Source organism: Sitophilus oryzae, unplaced genomic scaffold, assembly GCF_002938485.1.
Source record: "Sitophilus oryzae breed Bouriz unplaced genomic scaffold, Soryzae_2.0 scaffold_1177_pilon_pilon, whole genome shotgun sequence".
NCBI lineage: Eukaryota > Metazoa > Arthropoda > Insecta > Coleoptera > Curculionidae > Sitophilus > Sitophilus oryzae.
In genome coordinates this window covers 2,151,350-2,174,092 of record NW_022145812.1, presented here as the reverse complement: position 1 = coordinate 2,174,092, position 22,743 = coordinate 2,151,350, and the positions used below count along the sequence as shown (strand labels likewise).

The 22,743-nt window shown below is 31.4% G+C and overlaps 1 protein-coding gene across 1 annotated transcript in view; it reads right to left on the bottom strand.

Moving 5' to 3' along the window:
• The window catches only part of LOC115889798 (Kv channel-interacting protein 1), a 41,296-nt gene extending 22,406 nt beyond the window's left edge, over nt 1-18,890 (bottom strand). Inside the window, exons 1-4 of the mRNA XM_030909877.1 lie at nt 18,741-18,890; nt 8,014-8,337; nt 2,941-3,010; nt 2,306-2,376 (exon numbers count right to left, since the gene is read on the bottom strand). Of these exons, the coding sequence (XP_030765737.1) occupies nt 2,306-2,376; nt 2,941-3,010; nt 8,014-8,169 (297 nt within the window). The 5' untranslated portion in view covers nt 8,170-8,337; nt 18,741-18,890. The remainder of the gene's footprint in view (nt 1-2,305; nt 2,377-2,940; nt 3,011-8,013; nt 8,338-18,740) is intronic.
• Between the last annotated feature and the right edge of the window lie 3,853 nt (nt 18,891-22,743).

The following is a 22,743-nucleotide window of genomic DNA, read 5'->3' as shown; positions in this document are numbered from 1 at the left end:
TAGAAATCTAAAAAATAAGAGTTTTTTTGTAAAATACCACTGCGTCTAATCCAGACGGAAACTAGCTTGTCAGTAACTTTTTACATGTAAAACAAATTTGTCTAAACAAATGTTGTGCCTGGCAAATTTGTTTTATGAGTAAAAAGCAACTCACAAGCTTGTTTGCGCTTGCATTCTACGCAACGCAAATTACCAAAAATTACTTTTTCATTTTTTAGATTACTCTTCCAACAGTTTTTTTTCACGGAATCATGGCATATTCTTCCAAATACGCTTTAAAGTCGAGGGCCCATAGACGCTCACATTTGGTTCACAAACCTCTTTCAAAACTGACTTGTTATTGTTTGACATTTTGGCAGAGATCGTGATATCTTCTCCGTAATATGTAACGTAAAAACCGAATTGGGCCTTACTGAGTTCTGAGTTATGAGTATCTGAAGCAATTGTAATATATACCTGATCTAGATCTTCATTGAACAACTGCACGTTTTCTTCGCACCCTTCCTAGGTTTCATTGGTGCTATTTTTGAAGTAGTAGGTGCTAATGCTATGAATAGAACCAACAGATCTGTGTCCTCTCCAACAATTTTTACTGGTGAATAACTCAGTGATAAATCAATTGCAGTCGTAACAATGAGTCTATCAGCATCTTCCTCTGCTACTTTTACAATAAATCCTTCATCTAACTTTTTATAAAGCAAGCTAATTAGACGTTTCTTATCATGGTCGTTGGATAAGAAATGCCCTTTTGAAGCGGTAAAACTAGTAGAAATTAACTTAAAGCATCAGTTTTGGCTATACAGCTGAATCGAATTGAGCGAATTGATACTCATTCCACGCAGAAGTGTTGGACGACGAAACGCGAAAATTTTTATTTTCTCGACATGTATCACTTGATGTACAATTCTTATTTTGTGCTCAGTAACTTTTATTGTACGGTTTTTTATTAGAATGATCGTTTCCGTGTGACGAACGTTTGAATGTCACTTTAATGTGTTTATCAGCATCATAGGTAAATATCACCATTCTTCATCGTGCGATTTCTTCCATAGTACTCGACCGGATTGAACGAATTGATACTCATTATACGCATAATTAATTGTTCTTTAATTTTTGTAATATCAAAATATTGGCTATATATATATATAATATTGACTATAGAAACAATCTAAAAAAAGTCAAAGAATTATACCATCTTTTGGTACTCCTAAGTCGAGCGGCGGTCGAGCAACCGTCCAAAACTAGTATACTTATCTTTCATGTAAGGTCCGACCGAACCTGAATTTTTAGTCTCGGCCGAGACTGAGACCGAGAAAAAAATAAATTCTCGGCCGAGAACGAGTCCGAGACCGAGACATAATGCAGTATTTATTTAATAGTTTATTATAGAAAAAAAAATATGATAATAATGTAATAAAAACGTTATTTTCATGCAGAAAAGGATTTATTGGAATTTAATACATATAAAATTACTTTTTTAGTCTATGTCCTATGTTATAGGCTAAAAAGTATTTTTTCGGCATTGCATTTTTTCAAATTATGCAGTGTTTCATCATATTATTTCTAAATAGAAGCTTGTTGGTGGTGCAGACTAGAATTTTACAAGCTGCTGGTTTCAAAAATTTTACTTATTAGTGTGATAAACGAGTAACTCATATAAAAGAACAATTCTGTTAAATTTATAAAACTTACATTAATAAGACACTAACATCTAACATTTCGTTGAAGGCGATTCTTTAGCCGTCAGGGAAATCCCCCTCGTGATTCAATCAGATCATATATGGATCAGATTGAACCATTCTTATTTTTTTCGACTTCGGAAGAGTATTTCATTCATCCACGCATCGATATGTGGAGCGATACTCTCAAAAATAAACTAATTTGACGATTGTGAGCACTCTCGGCCGTGGCCGATAATGCAGGCCTTTTTATGCCGAGAACGATACCAAGATCTCGGCATGTGAAATAGCTGAAAATTACTGTAACCGAGACCGAGACCGAGATCTCGGTCGGATCTTACTTTCATGTCAACTGAACAAATCGAGACCATAATTAGTTTTCCAACACTTTTTTTCCAAGTGAACCCTCTAATTTGATTGGCCTATAAAGCCTTGTTAACACGGTCAATGCTTATTTGGATGGAAAACACTTGAATGCTGTTTGGACCGTACCAACTGATTTAAAATCGGTTGATACGATTCTAGCGGCATCCAAATGAATTTTGACCGTGTCAACTAGACTTAAGGAAATTTTACGTATTGTATTAAAATTGAAATATCTGTCAAACTTTTTGTAATTTACTTACCCTAAAACTAATTGCTCCATTGCAATTAACATCAAATGCCTTGAACACGTAATGGGCGTATAAAGTAGCATCTAAAAAAATGGTATAGTTTTATTTCTTTGTCATTTAAACTGTTGGTTTTGTAAATTAAGGAATGTAATATCTTCAACTCTTTACTATAGTAAATGCCACGAATGTTTGGGAGTGATTCATCGCTTGATGAAGTTAGAATAGACACGCGCGCTATCATTTTTACATTAAAAACGTAAATTTTTACCGCAGGCGTAGGTTTTTAAAGGCCCGGTCTAATCATCTGCCTACGATCCTCCTATTTATTCTAAAATGTTAGCGTGATTGACAAAGACGATACTATATCGCGTTTCTTTAATTGATTCGTTTTTGTGCGTCAGTCCATTGGTGTGCTTGCAGTGCGACCAATGGGGCATTCCATTTTATATTTATAACCAAATATATGTTTTGACAAGAGGTTGACAGTTAAAAAACAAATTACAACAGATTATATATTGATTATTATATGACTTGAAACACCACGGCACTGGAATTAAGTTTTAAGTGACGTTGAACAGATTAGTTCACATGGTTGCGACCGATGAATCACTCCACAAACATTCGTGGCGTCTACTATACATACTTACTTCCATGCGGGAAGAATTTGGAATAGATTTCCTTAAAGCTATCTTCATGAACAACACCTTCCGGACATTCCTGAAAATAATTAAAATAAAATATGTATTATTTTTTTCTCATTCCACCACAGAGGGCACTGGTATTGGTGTATTACAGTAAATGACTGATTTCTTGTCAAAAAACTTATACTAACAAATTTAATACCATTCTAAATAGCAAGAATAGTATTCCTTATTTACTGAATAAAAAAATAATAAAAAATAAAATTATCATACCAACCAACACAAATATTTTGGTATGTCATACGAACTATCACAGTGGAAAAATTTAAATAAAAAATTTGTATATTAAAGGTGGCCTCGGTCGGCTGCTCCAATTAAAAAAAGTTTAAAAACGTGAAACCAATTATAATTTTTGGCCATTAAAAATTTATAGGCATATAATATAAGAAAATTACTATAAAACAGTTACCAAATAAATTGTAAAATAACCTGACTGCTAATTATCGGATGCCGATCTCGTTGCAATGGTCTATAGAAAATACAAATTTTAACCAAGGTATTAAAATTTACAATACATTTTTTCTTATTTATATTATCTGATTCAATTTAACCTATTTGAGAAATATTTTATACGCAATTCCGCGATAACGGTTCAAAAATAATTTAAATATATTATAGGTAATACGTAGATTATACAGGGCGTCCCAGAAATAAGTGCAAGTATTTTAACTGTTAGTTATAGTTCAACGCCAGAAACACGCCTGAGGTTTTTTTCGCGAAATTTTTTTCTTGAAAATTCGAAATTTTTTGAAAAATTTTTTGGATTTTTATTTAGTTTTTAGTTAAAAACATAATTTCTTGATCATTTGGCAACATAGGTATTAGATTAAATTTACAAGAATGAAAATCCAGAAAAGATCCAGTGGTTCTCAAAATTTTAGCAAAAAATCATTTTTTTGGAAATTTTCAAAGTAAAATAACTCCGTTATTTTGTCTCAAAATTTTAGCAAAAAATCATTTTTTTTTAAATTTTTAAAGTAAAATAACTCCGTTATTTTGGACTTATTTGAAAAACCATAAAGAGAAAATATGTTTCTTTTATCGAGATCTACCACCCCTTAAAATACTTGCACTTATTTCTGGGAATAAAAATAGGATTTTGACTGGGGGTAGGCAACAACGCCTTTTGTGGGCATTATATGCACACTACTGCTATTTTAAATTGAAACCTCTATTCTCTACAAAAAGAAACTTAGTATAAAGTTTTCTATTTTAAAATGCAAAACTTATTGTAATATTTTGTTTGATTTTAATATAATCAGCATTGTATTTATACTAAATTATAAAAACTTATAACGAAGGATTTCTGTTAATACTTTGTAAAAATAAAAGTAAAGTTGCAAGTTTAGTCCCCCGCCGAGTTTACCTGATGCTAGTTCGAAAACAACCTGGTACAATATCTAGACATTACCGGAGCTTTATCTATTTAAATAAAATTATTTATGTATCTTGAGCAACTATCGAGCAGCCACCCCTATAGTCTAAGAGGCAGCGCCGAAAAAAAATTCTGAATTTACCAAAGAATTTACCAATTTTTAGACAGTTGAATACAGTAGTTATGTACATACATATACCACGGTCAGTCAGTCAGAACAGGAACCTCGGGGATGTGGTCAAAGTTGTGAAGATAACTTAGGTAATGCAACGAATTTACTAAGGCTGCGATTTTCAGTATTATATATTATACATAAATAACGGCAATGTTAGTCAGTCAGCTGAATATACGTAAAAAAAATAATATATTGATTAATATTTATTAATATTTGATTGGGGGTCATAATTTTATTGGCGGACATCGATCAATGTCAAAATTTAAATTATTATTATTATATAAATTATATATAATTATTTTTTTACCTATATTGGGGACGACTGACCAGCACTGTTCCGCTATTCAGCTGACTGACTAACATTGCCATTATTTGTGTATAATATATAATAATGTATAACGATTTTCAGCCTTAGTAAATTGGTTGCATTACCTAAGTTATCTTCACAACTTTGACCACGTCCTAGCAGTTTCTGTTCTAATTTTCGCTTGACTGACAGCGGTATATGTACCGGGTGTCCCACTAAGAATAGCTCTCGGCTGTATCTCGGAAAGTATTAGCCGTAGGGCTTACGGAAAAAAATATTTATAACTAAAGGGGCTATGAGAAATTGCTGGAAATTATTTTCAAGTTTGTAAAACGGCCGCTAGGGGGCGCAACTGCTGTGGAAAATAAGAAAATAGAATTTTTACAGAATTTTGCCTAGATAATGGGCACTATAAATAATAGCTTCATAATCTTCAGTAAATTTTGGATTTTCTTTTATTAGATCAACATTTTGATAGTCTTAGCAGCGTTTTTTATCTTTTAATTGCTTTTTTTAAAATACCTTCATTATTTGAAGTAGTTGAAGTTGTTGGCATTTTGAAAAAGCAATCAAAAGATAAAAAACGCTGCTAAGACTATCAAAATGTTCATCTAATAAAAATTGTTTATACTATTACGTGAAAAGCAACTTTTTTCCAAAGCCTACCATGACTTCACTGAATCATCGTTTCTTGTTCACTGTTATTAATATCTTAATTATTAGATATTAATAATACCTGTGGTATTATGGTACTTCGTCGATTTGAAAATTAACTAACTGTTTCTATCTTATTTTTTATTGGAATGGGCATAATCAGGAGGGCTACTGATACCGTGTTGTAAAAATAAGATAATTAAGGGCTTATTTTTTGGTATTTATTATAATTTTGCTAATATCTTCGGTTTGAAAGAAGATATCAAGATGCGGTTTTTGCTACTCTTTACTAACAGTTAAAATTACATATACTATTGCATTTAATGTTTTTGAAAAAACGCGCAATGTTTGTTAAATTTTTAGTTTGTTTGTAAGACAACGCCCCCTAGCGTCTACGTTCAAAAGCATATTATTATTGTTTATATGGTATAATATAGAATAAGAAACGCTCTTTTAAACGAGCCCTAGGTTGTTGGATTTCGATCATCCAGTCCAGAGTTATTAATATTTAAATAAAAACAGATCTAACCTTCCCCCACCACTTTATTTTGGTAGATAGGGGAAAATCGCTCTAACAAAATATATTCAAAATTTACTGAAGATTATGAAGCTATGACTTATAGTATACCTTATTTAGTCAAAATGGTGTAAAAACTCCATTTTCTTATTTTTTGTTGCAGTTGCGCCCCCTAGCGGTCGTTCTACAAACTTGAAAATAATTTCCAGCAATTTCTCATAGCCTCTTTAGTTATAAATATTTTTTCCGCAGCCCCTACGGCTAATACTTTCCGAGATACAGCCGAGAGCTATTCTTAGTGGGACACCCTGTACATACATAACTACTCTAATCAACTATCTAAAAACTGGTTTTGGTAAATTCAGAATTTTTTTTTCTTTGGTGGCTCTTCATCTACTAGGAAGACCATTGCAAACTACTTTGACTACATTTGTCTAGTAGATCCCCTCAAATAATAGAAATTCGTAAAAATAATTACAGGGTGTCCCATTTTTGTGTGTTTTGTGGATTTCTCGTTTATGAGTATATATGTTGGAGGCAGATGCCAAATTTCGGTCAATGTCCAAAATAATTAGACATATAACGATTTGTCCATACTAAACTTGCCAGGGGGTTAATCTTTTTTTTTTTTTGGTATAATATAACAACAAAAGATTAACACCCTCCGCATAGAAGTTGAAACCAATGCAATCAAAACTCTTCCGCGTAACATTGTGGATATAGCTAGGTATATTTAATTATAATCGCCATATGTCTAATTTTCGGCATCTGCCTCCAACATATACAAAGATGCAGTTTTCACATCACTGTGTTACTTTTTTATAATACTAAAGATGCTATACACAGATTCTAGTTTTTCTAAAAGATAGGCGATACAAATTAAAAAAATGCAAAAATGCTTAATTAAATCCTTCTCTTGTAAAGTTATTCAATTTAATAAGTTTATATATATATTTGATATAAATGCTTTTGTACAAAAATTTCAATAAATGTATCAGATAATAATAAAATAAATAAATATCAGATAAAAAATCGACATTTGGTATGTTAGTTGGTTGTTAGTGTTGTTTGGTTGTTATTTGTGTAATGTTTTGGATTATCTTTTGTTTGTTTGTTTGTACCTTGTTTGTTTACTTTGTTTTTTTAGTTTTCCTTTGTCTACAAATTTTAAAATTTTTTGACAATAAAGGCATTTATTTATTTAGTATATAATCTAAATTAGGATTGATTGACGTACTCAATTATTTTCGGTCACTTCCTATTTCACCGGAAATTACCACAACTTTTGATTTTTAAATGGCACCCTTGGTATTTTTTTTTATTGACATATCATATGTAAAATTTTAACATTTTCGGATAAGGTTTATATGAAATTGCAACATGCGATTCATAACGATAATTTCACTCGAAATACCAAGTGTGGTACCAAATTATTCGCAAAAAATGCTTTTTCGAAATATGCTAATAAGCCACCCTCATTCCATTTAAAAAAATTGAGATAAGATTAAAAATACGATATGGGCATCTTATAACCGACCAGGACAAAACACTAAAAACATCAAATCAAATCTATTTTTCCAAAGCTCCTGGATTAAAAATTAGTGTTTTTGACACAGTCATGACACTTTAGATTGATATTTAAAATACAGTTTTGTTTTAAGCGAATATGTAAAAAGTTGACATATGATATGTCATTCTACTCAGGGTGTCATTTTTTATCGAATAAAGTAAAAAGATACCGAGGCCGAGGGTGCCATTTAAAAATCAAAAGTTCTAGTCATTTCCGGTAAAACAGGAAGAAACAGGAAGTGACCAAAAATAATTGAATACGTCAATCAATCCTAATTTATGTCATATACTAACATACCAAGTCACTTATTTTTATCTGAACAAATAAAAAAAGTTCTAGGGATGAGCCACTTTTGAGACGCACCCGGTATATTTTTTAAATCTAAAAGTTCTCTAAATTGCTATTAGTACTATTCACTTACCGTCTTAAACCCCCTGTACATAATTCTGATTTCTTGTCTTGTAAACTTCGTAAGTCTGCATAAATCTTCTAGGGCCACTGGAATGGGCTTTGGTACCCTGGACGGTTCAATTTCAAACACTACTTCTTCTATTGGACTGTCAGATGGCGTTGCCATAGTTTCAAATTTGGAAACTCAAATGTGCCTTATTTTTCAACACAGTTAAGGGGACACGTGGTGGAAAACCAAAGCCAATTTTGGTTTGGCATGCTTTAATTTGAGGTAATGAAAGCTTGAATTCATTTTACGGCAGTATGCAATTTGTTTTTATTATTCATATGTAGCCTAAAAGAGAATAGTACTCATTATAAAATATATTAATAGAGTTTCGTTGTTAATACGATAGCGCCATTATTCAACAGTGTGTGGACCATTATTGTATAAGTTAATATTATTGTATCAGTTAAAAACAACCGTTATTTCTATTTCGTTAAAAGGAGCAAAATACAATACTGCTTATGAAATAGAGGGACAATCCTTTGTTTAACTATGCAATATTAATTTTAATATGCATATGAAGCATCGATTATTTTAAAACTATAATTTTGAAGTTGTGTTATATACATCAATGATATACATGAATTCGATTTGGTAAAGATATTGATAATATTATGGTAAAATTTGGAAATTTGTTAATTTTTTTAATAATATTTAACCTTCAACTGGCGTGGTGAATTTTTGTAACGCTTATGGCTTGCTGGGGTCCGCCGGACCCCATTTTTTTTTCAGTTTAAAATACATGATGAAGAGATTTTATAAAAAGCTTGTTATTTTAACACTGTTTACAATATATTCAAACTTGTGAACCAACAATTTCATTAATTTTCAACAAATTAATAAGAATGGACACAAAAATAAAGTAAAGCGCATCTTTTAGGAACTTTTGACAACAGAAATATAACTTGGCTAAGAAACCCATAGAAATTAAAAACATATATATTTTATGATTTTACCGTATTATTAAAAGTACAAGCAACTGAAATGTGAAGCTAAAGTAATAAACATAAATTATTTTCAACAAAACTGCAAACCTTGAATGTACATAACTTTTTCAAATACAGTTCATGCTAATATAGGATCTGCATTTGCCGCACATGGATCGTGCACACTTGATTCATGAGATTTTTGTTTTTTTTTTGTCATTTCTTCATTGACATATGGTGCCATATACCACATCTTTCTTTTCTGGTATTGATTATTCAATTTTCTCTCTTCTATAAGTAAGAGATTCAGAATCGGAGTTATGGTTACTCTTCGGAGAAAAATCAATGTCTCGATGGTCTTCATCTCACTTAAGCCTCTTTAGGTTCATCAAACCACTCAATTAATGCTTCCTCAAAATTAGCGTCCCAGTGAGGCACACTTTTTAGACTAGCCTCCTAATATTGTAACATTCTTGGCGTGGTGGTGTCACACAGACCCCAATGAAACTTTGGCCCTCGCTGGTAGGAACACTTGATAAAATCAAGTGCGCCTTTAACAGTTGCATATTGGTACACTAACTTAAAGGTAAGTGGCACGGCGATGCCTAATTCTTAAACGTAAACATTTTACAGAGGTTTAAATAGTGCTTGGGATCCGCTGGACCCCACCACGCCAGTTGAGGGTTAAATCGACATCATCAAGATATTCGAAAATTTATATAGAAAATACTCCACTATTTTTCGCGTTAATTTACATTCTGTATTATTTCATTAATTATGTCTAAATCGAGGGGTGTCTCACTAGGGTAAAAAATGCACAGGTATTGCCAAAATGTCATTTTATACAAGACTGACAGTGACTGCCGACGACTGCCAGTGACTGCCAAATACTGCCAGCGACGGCTAACGACTGCCAACGACTGCCAGGGACTGCCAACGACTGCCGGCTCAGCGGTATCTTAAGTTCCGGGCCTGTGTCGACCCTTGACATATATTATTTATCAACACATCAACAGGGTGGGCCAAATTGGACGCTTTTAAAGGGAAACACCCTTTTCTGTAGGAGATAGACGAAGACTAATATAGGTGTCTGGAGCTTAATTTTATCAAAAACATGACGGTGAAAACCGGACATAGATATCTGTTACCGTTTCAGAATTACGGGATGTTTTTCAAAAAAGTGCATTTTTAACAAATCACTGTAACTTTTTTGTGCTACAGAAAATTTTGTATTTTTATGAAAATATTTCCAAAGCATCTTTTTATGTAGTATTTAATGGTTTAAGAATATTTTTTTTAAATTAACAATTTAGGAATTATGAATAGAAAATTTGATTTTTTATATGGGACACCCTGTATATTTTTAATTCATTGAAAATAATTTAACTTGATATTTTGCTCGATTCCTCTTCTCTCGAGATATACAGTTTGTAAAAATTCGCCCACTTTGAATAAGTAGGCTTTGAACGGCGGAATAATATTTGCAATGACAGATGCAGAATTTTCTAACAATTTAAATTACATTTAACAACATCTTCATCTTCTAGTGCAGATCCATTAATGGATTAATGGATGATGATGCGATAACATTTTCCATTGCTTCTCTGTTCCGGGCGGTGTGTATTAACGACCGAACATCGAGTAGCCCTGTCCACTGTCTAATATTCCTCAGCCAAGACATTTTCTTCCTTCCGATATCCCTCCGGCCATCGATCTTGCCTTCTATCAACAAATGCAAGAATTGATATTTGGGGTTTCGCATTATGTGCCCCAGGTATGCGGTTCTTTTCTTTTTAATCAATTAACAACATCAACACATTTAAATTATATCTAATAACAATAAAAATTAATATCAAACCAAGATTTGAGATTTTGGTTGTTCGATATGTCAACCGTCTTCTGTTATGGACAGACGGGGCCGTTTTTGAACATTTCTCGCGGAATTAATTAACTCAGTGGGGATGAAAGATACCCTCGCATAAGTAGTTCTAATTCTTACCTAGATTATATATGGGCAATTTAAAAATAAGAACCTTTATTCTTCCGCAAAAATAAAAATCCATAGGAAATAAGTCCGCCGCGCCGGCCTCGATATCCAACGCCTGGGATCTTGGTTAGCTATTTAATTATTCTCGAAATTGGCTGCAAAAATTTGCTGATAACTTCACCATTCTGAGGCGGTGCCTTGTCTTGCTGGAAAAATATGTTTTCGTTTTCGGTTTTTTCGAATATACAGGGTGTCCCAGAAATAAGTGCAAGTATTTTAAGGGGTGGTAAATCTCGACAAAAAAAAACATATTTTCTCTTTTTAGTCGACCATACCAATAGGCTATTAGGATCCGCAAAAAATTTTTTTTTATATTCACTCAAAATGAGTTATTTGGGTCATAAATGACCTAAATACAAAATATTTTCGTGGTGTCTGTCTGTCTGTCTGTCTGTCTGTCTGCCGTCTGTAACACGATAACTCAAAAACCGCTGAACCGATTTTAACCATATTTGGCACAAAAATACTGTGGCACCCGAGAATCTGGCCATTAGTTTTTGGTGGGGGTGGGTGGTTGGTAAGGGGGTATAGGGGTTAAAAATTTAAAAAAATCGTAACTCCAAAATTACAGTAGCTAGCGAAACGCGGTTTTCAAATTAAGATTAGGAATAATATTTGCAACAAAATTTGTAATAACATCAAAATCAGTCAAAGTCGCAGTTTTCGAGATATTGACATATTTTAGTATGGGCGGCTATACGTGCCTCCCGGCGCCAATTTTTCATTTTTCAAATAAGTCCAAAATAACGGAGTTATTTTACTTTGAAAATTTCGAAAAAACATGATTTTTTGCTAAAATTTTGAGAATCGCAGGATCTTTTCTGGATTTTTTTTTCTTGTAAATTTAATCTATACCTATGCTACCAATGTTGCCATATTATCAAGAAATTATGTTTTTTAATTAAAAACTAAAAAAAAATCCAAAAAATTTTTCAAAAAATTTCGAATTTTGAAAAAAAAAATTTTCGTGAAAAAAACCTCATAGGCGTGTTTCTTGGGTTGAACTATACTACCAGTTGAATTAGTTGCACTATTTCTGGGATACCCTGTATATAGCGGGTGTTTCAAAAAGCATGTGCCATCTTTCGTGGGCAGATTCCTCACGTAAAAATAAGATTTATTTTTCATACCAACATAGGTCCGATTCTGCTTTGTTTTGTACCTAGAGGGTGTTAAAGTCTTAATATTTTTTCGATTTATTGTAATTTTCTTCCAAATGCTTTTAGCGATTCGAATGAAATTTTGAGGGTAAAAGTTACTATTAATGCGATATATTTTAACGCTAAAAAAGTGTCAACATATTCACCAGGGACGTGCATACGGGTTTTCTCTGGAATATTTTTCTAAAAAAAGCATGTACGCCACTGCCTTTTTCTTCTCTTGTTAGCGCAATAGTGTAAGCCGTTTAATGCCGATTAAAAGTTGTCTCTTCATATTTTGTCCATTTCGCTTTTCATTTGATTCAAGTCTAATAGCAACCTTTATAAAAATTTAATATCATTAACTTGCAAAAGTTTTAAAAAGTACTTTTTGATTCCTCATCAAAAAATATGAAAAGTTATTATAAACATTGCTATGGAAATGCATAGTTTCATAATTACAGGGTGTTAAAAATTTTAAAATTATTTTTTTTTGTAATAATTATCTTAAATATCATTATTTTTTTATTTGAAATTGCTGTATGTTGGACTAATGGTAATGATAACTAACAGTAATAATATTTAATAATAAATTAGGTAAAAATATAATTTATTAATTTTATTAATTGTGATTAATAAAATTGCGTTTATCTCATCCAGGAGGCCGAAATGGGCAAATTATCAAGAGATAACTTTTAATTGGCATTGAACGGTCTACACAATTTAGATATCAAACGAAAAAAGTCAGTGGCACATGTTTTTTTTTGAAAATATCCCAGTGATAACCCATATGCACGTCCCTGATGCATTTATTAACACTTTTTTAGCATTAAAATATGTAGCATAGTAACACCCTCAAAATTCCATTCAAATCACTTAAAGTACTCGGAAGGAAATTATAATAACTCGAAAGATTATTAAGACTTTAACATCCTGTAGCTACGAAACAAAGCAGAATCGGAACTATGTTGGTATGAAAAATAAATCTTATTTTTACTTGAGGAATCTACCCATGAGAGATGGCACATATTTTTTAAAACACCCTGTATAATTTTTGTTTTTCGATTAGGGGCAGATCATCAATAAGAGGTCCACAGCCTACTAGATAAAAGTGACGAACTTTTAAAAATTCTGTATTTCACGGGGACTATAACAAAATATTAAGTGTGCATATTTTTGGAAAGGTAATTTTAAGTTCTTTTCATTTAATTAAAAATATTCCCAGAGTGTCCCAAATAAAAAATTAATTTTTCTAGTGATAACTCGAAACTTATTAATTTTAAAAAAATTATACTTAAATCATTAAATTCTACGTAAAAAGGTGTTTTGGAAATGTTTTCATAATACATACAGAATAATACAACATAAAAAGTAATGTTTTTGTTTTTACTTACTTACTGACAGCTACTTTAAAAAAATTATACTTAAATCATTAAATTCTACATAAAAAGGTGTTTTGGAAATGTTTTCATAATACATACAGAATAATACAACAACATAAAAAGTAATGTTTTTGTTTTTACTTACTTACTGACAGCTACGACTGTCAACTGCTTCAACGTATCTGTACCCCAGAAGCAAACTATGGGGAACTTCTAGGGTACAGGATCGGGTACAGGCAAATACGTTTAAATTTTTATTTTAAACGTATTTGGGTACAGGTATGTAGTTTGTATACTAATACTAAATCGTTGGTGCGTCCGGACTGAATTCATCTGTAATCGAGTCGCATCGACTGCGTCTCGACTGCTAGAGCGACCAGTTAAATCGCAGTCGCTGCTTAATTATGGCGCGTTTTTTATCAAATTTTTCTTTGGTTGAAATTTCAAAAATTATTTTTTTTATAAAAATGAGAAATTTAAAAATTATTCAGGGTTTCTATTTTGCAGAAAAATAGTTATTTATACTTATTCAGGCCTATGTTATACAAAACATATAAACTATAATTAATCTATTTCACTGTCTATTTCTTTAATTGGTGCGTCTTGATTCTAGATCGAGACGCACCGGGCTCGAGGTGGCACCGAAAGCACGTCGCAGGCGCTCTGTGTAGTTTATTTATGGCCGATGCCGGTGCCGCGCGTTTCTACGGCAACCACAAAAACGCGCATTGTAACCGGGATTAAGCTTGACTTTCATGCATCCGTTGTCCGACGATACGTTGATACGATATTAATTTTATTGGTTGAATTTAAAGACTTTGATTGGTTAGAAACGGTTAACCAATCGAAGCCTTTAAATTCAACCAATAAAATTAATATCGTATCATCGTATCGTCGGAAAACGGATGCATGAAAATCAAGCTTTAGTCGTACCAGTAAAAAAGTATGTATTATAATTTTTTCTGATAGAATCTACAAATTTTGCGTCACTGATAATTTTTACCATATCGAAATCTAACATTTCTCTAAACAAATTGAATTATTACAAAATCTATTAATTTTAATATATAATATCATATCGAGGGTCACAAGCTCGGTCGCAAGGCATGGATCTCGTATAATAATTTAATATAAAATTGGGTATGTTTAAAAAATGATTAGCATGAGTTACTGTACTGTGACCTTCGAAATGCAAAAAAGTTACCGAATTGAACGTAGAATCTAATTCTAAAATAAAAATAGAGTATTCTCATTAAAAATATATGTTATATCCGAACGACAATCAACAATCACAAATCCAAATATTTTTTGAAGTACCCTGTATACTCTACAGTAATTTTAAAATGTGCTTCTTAACCTTCCCTATAACTTTTCTGTTTAACATTTTGTTCCAAAAAGCGTTAAAAAAACAAAAGCAAAACATTTTTGATATACCTTGAAGTCGTTAGCTTTTCATTATCTATTATACTGCAGTCATTATGAATTAATTTAACATCATTAACCATAAAACAAAAATTTATCTGAATGTATCTGAAATTTTCGAGAAAATTTTCTTTAACCCGATCATCACATGAGTCGTTTTATATATATTTTGTTAAACAAGAATTATGCTGCAAGTTTTTTTTTACATTAAATTGAAAAACATATATATATACAGGGTTGTTCACCACATACGACACGGAGTATTGTAGCTAAACGATGAGATTTTTACAAATTGTAAGTTTGGGGTTCGTTGAAGGACTATTAGAGCTACAATTTAAAAGTATTTTTACAAGATACAGTCTCCCAAATAAATAAAAAATATCAAAGTTGTATTTTTTTGAATGGAACACCCTGTATATTATTACATTTTTACTTTCTACGATTAAAATAAAGGTAAATTTGATTAAGGTTTATTATACTTAAACCTTACCGTTTTTGAAATATTTTCAATTTTGTGAAATTGCAGTAAAAATTTTAAAGCTTCATTTCTCCAAGGGTATCAGTGTTTTTAATACTAAATATTTAATGAAGTTTATTTATTGATCAGTTATTGTGTTGCAATAATAAAAATAATACTACCTTATACAGAGTGTCTAAAAATTTATTTTACATAATTATTAGCTTCAAACGGCAATAACTTCTTTAATTTAAATAGAATGCCCTCTATATTTTAGGAGAATCAGATGCAGAATTAAATTGTCTATCAAATAGTATTATACCATTTTTTACCTATCCCTTCAAGTTTTCGTAGAAAATGCATTTTCTTATAATTTAGACCTCATTTATCAATATATGTATGGAATATTGACATTTTAGATTGTTTTTAAAGCAACAAATGTACAAAATGTACAGACTAGTAATATTATCGTTTTTAGCAAAACGATAATATTACTAGCCCATTTGTATGCAAAAAGAAAACTATTTAAATTTTTATAAAAGAGTATACCATTAATTAAATATAACACCATTATTTCCGCCCATATACTAATTAATTACATACTTAATTGTGTTCGTTAATAAATTATTATAAATAAATGTGGATTTGAGTCAGAAATCAATATAATAATAAGTTATCAAATTAAAGTCTCTGTTGTTATAAATAAGCATTTATTAAAAAATGAAATATCATTTTTAAGGTGTTACTTTTTATCACACTGTCTAATGCCCATACAAAATTCAGTTTTTTAGTATTTGGAGCAATTATTATTAATCAACGCAAACAGTCAGTTAATGTAGTTTAAATACTGGAATCATAATAATTGATCCTCTTTAAAAAATATTTAAACAGTTTTTTTATTTTTTAATGAAATAAACGAATTATATCGACAATATTAGTATCTGTACTCTTTAAAAATTTGGTATCTTTAAAAATAATCTAAAATGTCAATAGTCCATGGGTATATTGATAAATAAGTTCTAAATTACAAGAAAATGCATTTTCTACGGAAACTTAAAGAGATAGGCAAAAAATGGTATAATATAATTTGATAGACAATTAAATTGTGCATCTGATTCTCGTAAAATATACAGGGTGTTCTATTTAAATTAAACAAGTTATTGCCGTTTGAAGCTAATAATTATTTAAAATAAATTTTTAGACACTCTGTATAAGGTATTACAATAACTGATCAGTAAATAAACTTCAGTAAATATTTAGTATTAAAAACTTTGATACCCTTGGAGAAATGAAGCCTCAAAATTTTTACTGCAATTTCACAAAATTGAAAGTATTTCAAAAACGGTAAGGTTTAAGTATAATAAATCTTAATCAAATTTACCTTTATTTTAATCGTAGAAACTAAAAATGTAATAATATACAGGGTGTTCCATTTAAAAAAAATACAACTTTGATATTTTTTACTTATTTGGGACACTCTGTATCTTGTAAAATTATTTTTAAATTGTACCTCTAATAGTCCTACATCGAACCCAAAACTTAAAATTTGTAAAAATCTCATCGTTTAGCTACAATACTCCGTGTCGTATGTGGTGAACAACCCCGTATATTTGCTTCAAAATTGACAAGTTTTTATACAAAACATCCCGAAATTTGCCGATTGACTTCTGAATTCCAAGAGACTGCCAGTGACTGCCGCGACTGCCTAGCGACTGCCAATGACTGCCGCGACTGCCTAGCGACTGCCAAGCGACTGCCGATCGACTGCCGTGCGACTGCCTATGACTGCCATGTAATTATAGGTGACTGCCGTAAGACTGCCAAAGACTGCCAGCGACTGTCAAGAAAATGTACATGTAATTCCAACAGTGAGACACCCCTCGTTCTAGATTATATTGTAACTCAATTTGTTTAAATAGGGTGGACCAAATGTGGTGGACCACTAATAACCTAAAATTTGATATGCAAATGTCAGTTATCAAATTGCTGCGGTTATAGAGTTGAATCTTACTATACCCTTCACTTTTAATATTTTTCTATCTTTCTTACTTATAATACTTTCCATTTCTGATCTCCAGACTAATTGTGAAATAAAAAATATACAGTGCATACCATGAAATCAAGAACTAAAATCTTAGTGGACAAGTGTATTAAATAAATTCTTAAACAACGCAGTAGATATTTGTCGGTAAATTTTAAAACAATTGAGCAACTAGTATAATATGTAATGGTATTAGCGCAATTGTTATAAAGGAGTAGTATGGTATACAGTAGTACTGTACCTGGTATACAGTAGTACTGTATACCAAGTCAGTCTCAGGTTAAGTGGTTCACCCCTAAGACTTTATTTTTTCAGATAAATGTTAGTATATATGACATAAATTAGGATTGATTGACGCATTCAATTATTCTCAACTTTCTGTTTCACCGGAAGTGACAACAACTTTTGATTTTTAAATGGCACCCTCGGTATTTTTTTACTTTATTCGATAGAAAATAACACTCTGAATAGAATGATATCATATGACAACTTTTGACATATTCGCTTAAAATCATCGTTTTTAAATGTCAATCTTGAGTGGCTGTGTTAAAAACACTAATTTTTACTCATGGAGCAATGGAAAAATAGATTTGATCCTAATGTTTTTAGTGTCTTTTCCTAAATCGTATTTTTAATCATATCTCAATTTTTTCACATGGAACGAGCATATTTGAAAAAAGCATTTTTTTGCGAATAATTTGGTACCACAGACATGGTATGTCGAGTCAAATTGTCAATATGAACCGCATGTTACAATTTCAAATAAACCATATGCAAAAATGTCAAAAGTTGATATATGATTTGTCATTCTATTCAGGGTGTCATTTTAATTTTAATAAAGTAAAAAATACCGAGATTGCCATTTAATATTCAAAAGTTGTAGTCATTTCTCTTGAAACAGGAAGTGACTGAAAACAATTGAATACCTCAATGAATCCTAATTTATGTCCATATACTAACATAGAAAATCTATTTTTTTTTATCTGAAAAAATAAAAGTTATAGGGGTGAACCACTTTAAGACGCACCCGGTATAAGTCCAAAATTTTTCGTACTAATTTACTTAACCATTATTATTACGTTATTAAGACTTAGTTCATATTTATAACAAAAAATATTACTGTGCCAATAAAATGTCAAAATATCTATTAATCTTCTTCTAATACCCGCAAGATTTGGCGCCGTTGGAAATTTTTCGCGACAAATGACGCAACAACGTAACCAACGTGTCGATTTTACTGCAGCAGGACAAAAAGCACTTGCACCTAGTTGTCTTACCTGATAACAATATCCTCTTCACCAGCGAGTACAAAATCCCATTAACGCGTTAATGATGGAAGTAAACAGTAAGAGTTATTCAGTCTCTGCGGTTTTTAGTTCTAAATATTAAAGCGTATAAATCAATCCTACAAAGCTGCCTGATCCGGAGCCGACCCGGACTCGAAACTGGGCTTGTTTAACCGTGGGGCTCTGGAGCGGCATGACACTTTGCGTTTGCGCAACAAACCTATTGTGAGCAGGGCCGTTCCCGTCAGAGATCTCTGGAAATATTGTAGTTAGTCTTTTATTTACACATTTTTGTTGGCTTGTATAAGTAGGTATCTAATGAAATTTTATAGCGTTGTTTGATAACATCTTAATTATGTTTTTACAATTTAGTTCGATCCTTTAAAGAAGCGTGTTTTATAGTTCCCTAAACTTTAATTTAATGTCAAATAAAATAATTTCTATCCATTAGAAGCCACGCATTAAAATATTTAGTTTATTTAAAACAAGGATGGGTATTAAATCCCTGATTTCATAGTCATGGAGCAGCAACTTCAAATTATGACACTGAATCCTAATACGCCTCTACAGGTTGACGAACTATTTAAGAAAGCATATAAACTTTTAAATTTGAAATTTACGGTACAATTTTTAATAAATGTTACAAACAAAAGTAACGCATGTTTTTATAGTTAAAAATAATGAATCAAATATGTTTTTAAAAAATAGTATATAGTTTAATATAAAAATGTAATACCGCATGATCGAAAAAAACGGCGCCAGCGATAGCGATGGAATGAACATTGTTGTCATTTTAAATGTAAAATGATATGGGGAATATTAGGATGTACATTTTAAAGCCAACTGGGCGCAATTTTTTTCGATGATACGGTATCTGTTCACATAAAAAAACATTAGAATCATAAATCTTTTTGATTTTTAATTGCGTATTCCAATAAATGTTGACGGTGAATTTTTTAATAGTTAATAAATTTGTTTTAGAATTAACCTGTAATAAGTGGTGTGTTTTATAGAATTATATATAATTCTATAATACACAAACACACCAATTGTTGGAGTAAAATTAAAACATTTAATCGTGTTTTATCTAGTCCTTGCATTGACAGTTTTTCGATGCACTTGCTATATAGGCCAAAATGGTGAGATACAGAAAACTGTAATTATACAAGAGCAATACTAAGACATGCTAACACAATAATACATTATCGACGTATACTATCAGGCTTATTATACTACTCTCAGGTACTCACAATAGGCATTGACCTCAAATCGAAGGAGGCAATAGAGAAAGAGGGACATATCCTCTATTATAGATACGGGACAACACCGGTATCAGGTCTAAGGAGAGACTAAGTTTAAGAGGTGGAGAAAATGGAGACAGATCCTCCAGCCTCCACTTCACGGGTACCTCAGCCGGAGGCAAGCTTCGCGACTGTGAATGGCACGGAAGGCCAAACTCCAACAGTGGAAGGGTGTGTACCCTCGGAGGAAGAACTGTTGTCAGAGAAGGATGGGAAATACCCTGTTCCCTCTACAACAGGGTATGATAGGTTAGAGAGTTTGTGATGACTCAAGGAAGGGGGCACAATAGATCTTTAAGGTCGCAGTGATTAACCCGATTTAACATTCTACATTCTATATTATTTTGGTAAAGTAATGGTTGCAAAATAGTTGGACTAATTATAATACTTATATATACATATACAGAGAGGCGCGTGTATCGTACGGCGCGGCGTCTAAGGAAAATATTAGTTTGAATCTAAATAGATATTTGGGAGCACATATGTATATAGGTTAATTTAGAGAATTTTTTAAATATATATATATATATATATATATATATATATATATATATATATATATATATATATATATATATATATATATATATATATATATATATATATATATATATATATATGTATATACGGGGTGCGTATAACCTCTATAACTTTTTTATTTTTTCATATAAAAAAACGAGATTTGGTATGTTTTATACATAAATTAGTATTGATTGGCTTATTTAATTGTTATTGGATATTTCCTGTTTCACCGGAAATGAATACAACTTTTAATTTTTAAATGGATTCTTTGACTTTATCCGATATAAAATGACACTCTGAATAGCATGACATATCATATGTCAATATTTGACATTTTCTAATATGGTTTACTTGAAATTGTAACATGCGGTTCATAACAACAATTTTTACTGGAAATACCAAGTATGTGGTACCAAATTATTCTTAAAAAAATGCTTTTTCCAAATATGCTAATGAGCCACCCTCGTTCCTTTTGAAAAAAATGTGATATAATTAAAAATACGATTAGGTCATCTTTTAACCGGTCAGGAAAATACACGAAAAGACGAGTAAATCTATTTTCCAAGGCTCCTTGATTAAAATGTCAAAAAAGAATAATTCAAAAGTTGACATATGATATGTCATCATATTCACAGTGTCATTTTCTATAGAGTAAAGTAAAAAAAAATACCAAGGGTGCCATTTAAAAATCAAAAGTTGTAGTCATTTCCGGTGAAACAGGAAGTGACGAAAAACAATTGAATACGTCAATCAATCCTAAGTTATGTCATATACTAACATATCAAATCTCTGTTTCTTATCTGAAAAAAAAAATAAAAAAGTTATATAGGGCCATATTTGTCCAAAAGTTGTGTGTCATTTTGTGATGAGTGTCATTGTCCAAAAAAATGTATGCATCAAAGTTATGCTTTTTTTTGTAGTCGAACACACTATATATTAATTGATTAATCGCGGTTGGGTTGGGAAAAAATAACAAGCTATAAGAGAAGCATTTATAAAAGAACAGATTGAGCCATTACAGTGTACATAATGTTCCCACATTGTGGTACTCTGGAATTTTTGAATTTACTATGAACCAATAACTAGCCCTAGATTCTACGTTCTACTTGTCTATTCTGGCACCCAACAATGCTGCCAAGTTGTAGCAGGTTGTTTATTTTGTTATAATCTAATTTTTACCAGATGCTTATCTAAAATTTGATTAAAAATTAAATTCAAATGTTTTTTTTACGAAAATTACAATCAAAGGTGATATATCTCTATCTATACACTAGAGAACTGTTAATATTGGTCCAATAGAAGCAGCAATTGCTTTAAACTGGTTCATGTTTCCTCTGCTGAATATTTCTCGAGATAATATTTTTCACTAGTGGTTTTTTTTATTCCAAAGAATAGTGGTTTTAATAGTAACCATCAGATAATAATTAATGCATACTGTCAGATACGTCTCATACACGTAACGTATCCGTCCAGTATACTCTTAAACAATATTTTGTCGGACACCGGTAGGTGCGGATCTTGTCAAAAATTGTATTAATTTTTCTAACACCTATTGCAAGTAGAAGGGCAATTATTGCACATGTTATTTATGAGAAAAATTGAAAACCCTTACTTTACTGAAGCAAACTGCAACGCTTAGTGTATGAATATGTAAATACGCTGTCCGGTTGCTGAAACGGAAACCCTACGGATCGGAAACACTACGTATATGATAATATACACCGACCTTTTACACTTGACCATGCCTTACTTCTTTGATCATTTGGTTAAATTAAAAACCAATTTGGAGGGCATATTATAACATTCTAACAAAATACACCAAATAGCAATCAAACTTTGAAATAAACCGTACAAATAAACATCTTTAGTTTAGCTGGCAATTAAAAATCATGAAATTAAGGGACAACAAACGGATGCCAGAGTAGACTAGTGGGACATAGACGCTAGTATAACTAACCAATGGCTCAATATACGTTTGCTATTCTTAAGTGCCACACGGTTTTTTTAACGAAACTTTTAATATTATTGCAGTATGGTTAAAAAAATTGTAGAGTATCAAAAGATTATTATGTCGAAACTATGAGGGGCGTAGTTTTGACACGTCTTTCTGTCTGTCGTTTGGAAAGACAGCGGTTTTGAGAGAATGTGGTGAAAACAGTGGCGTAGCTATC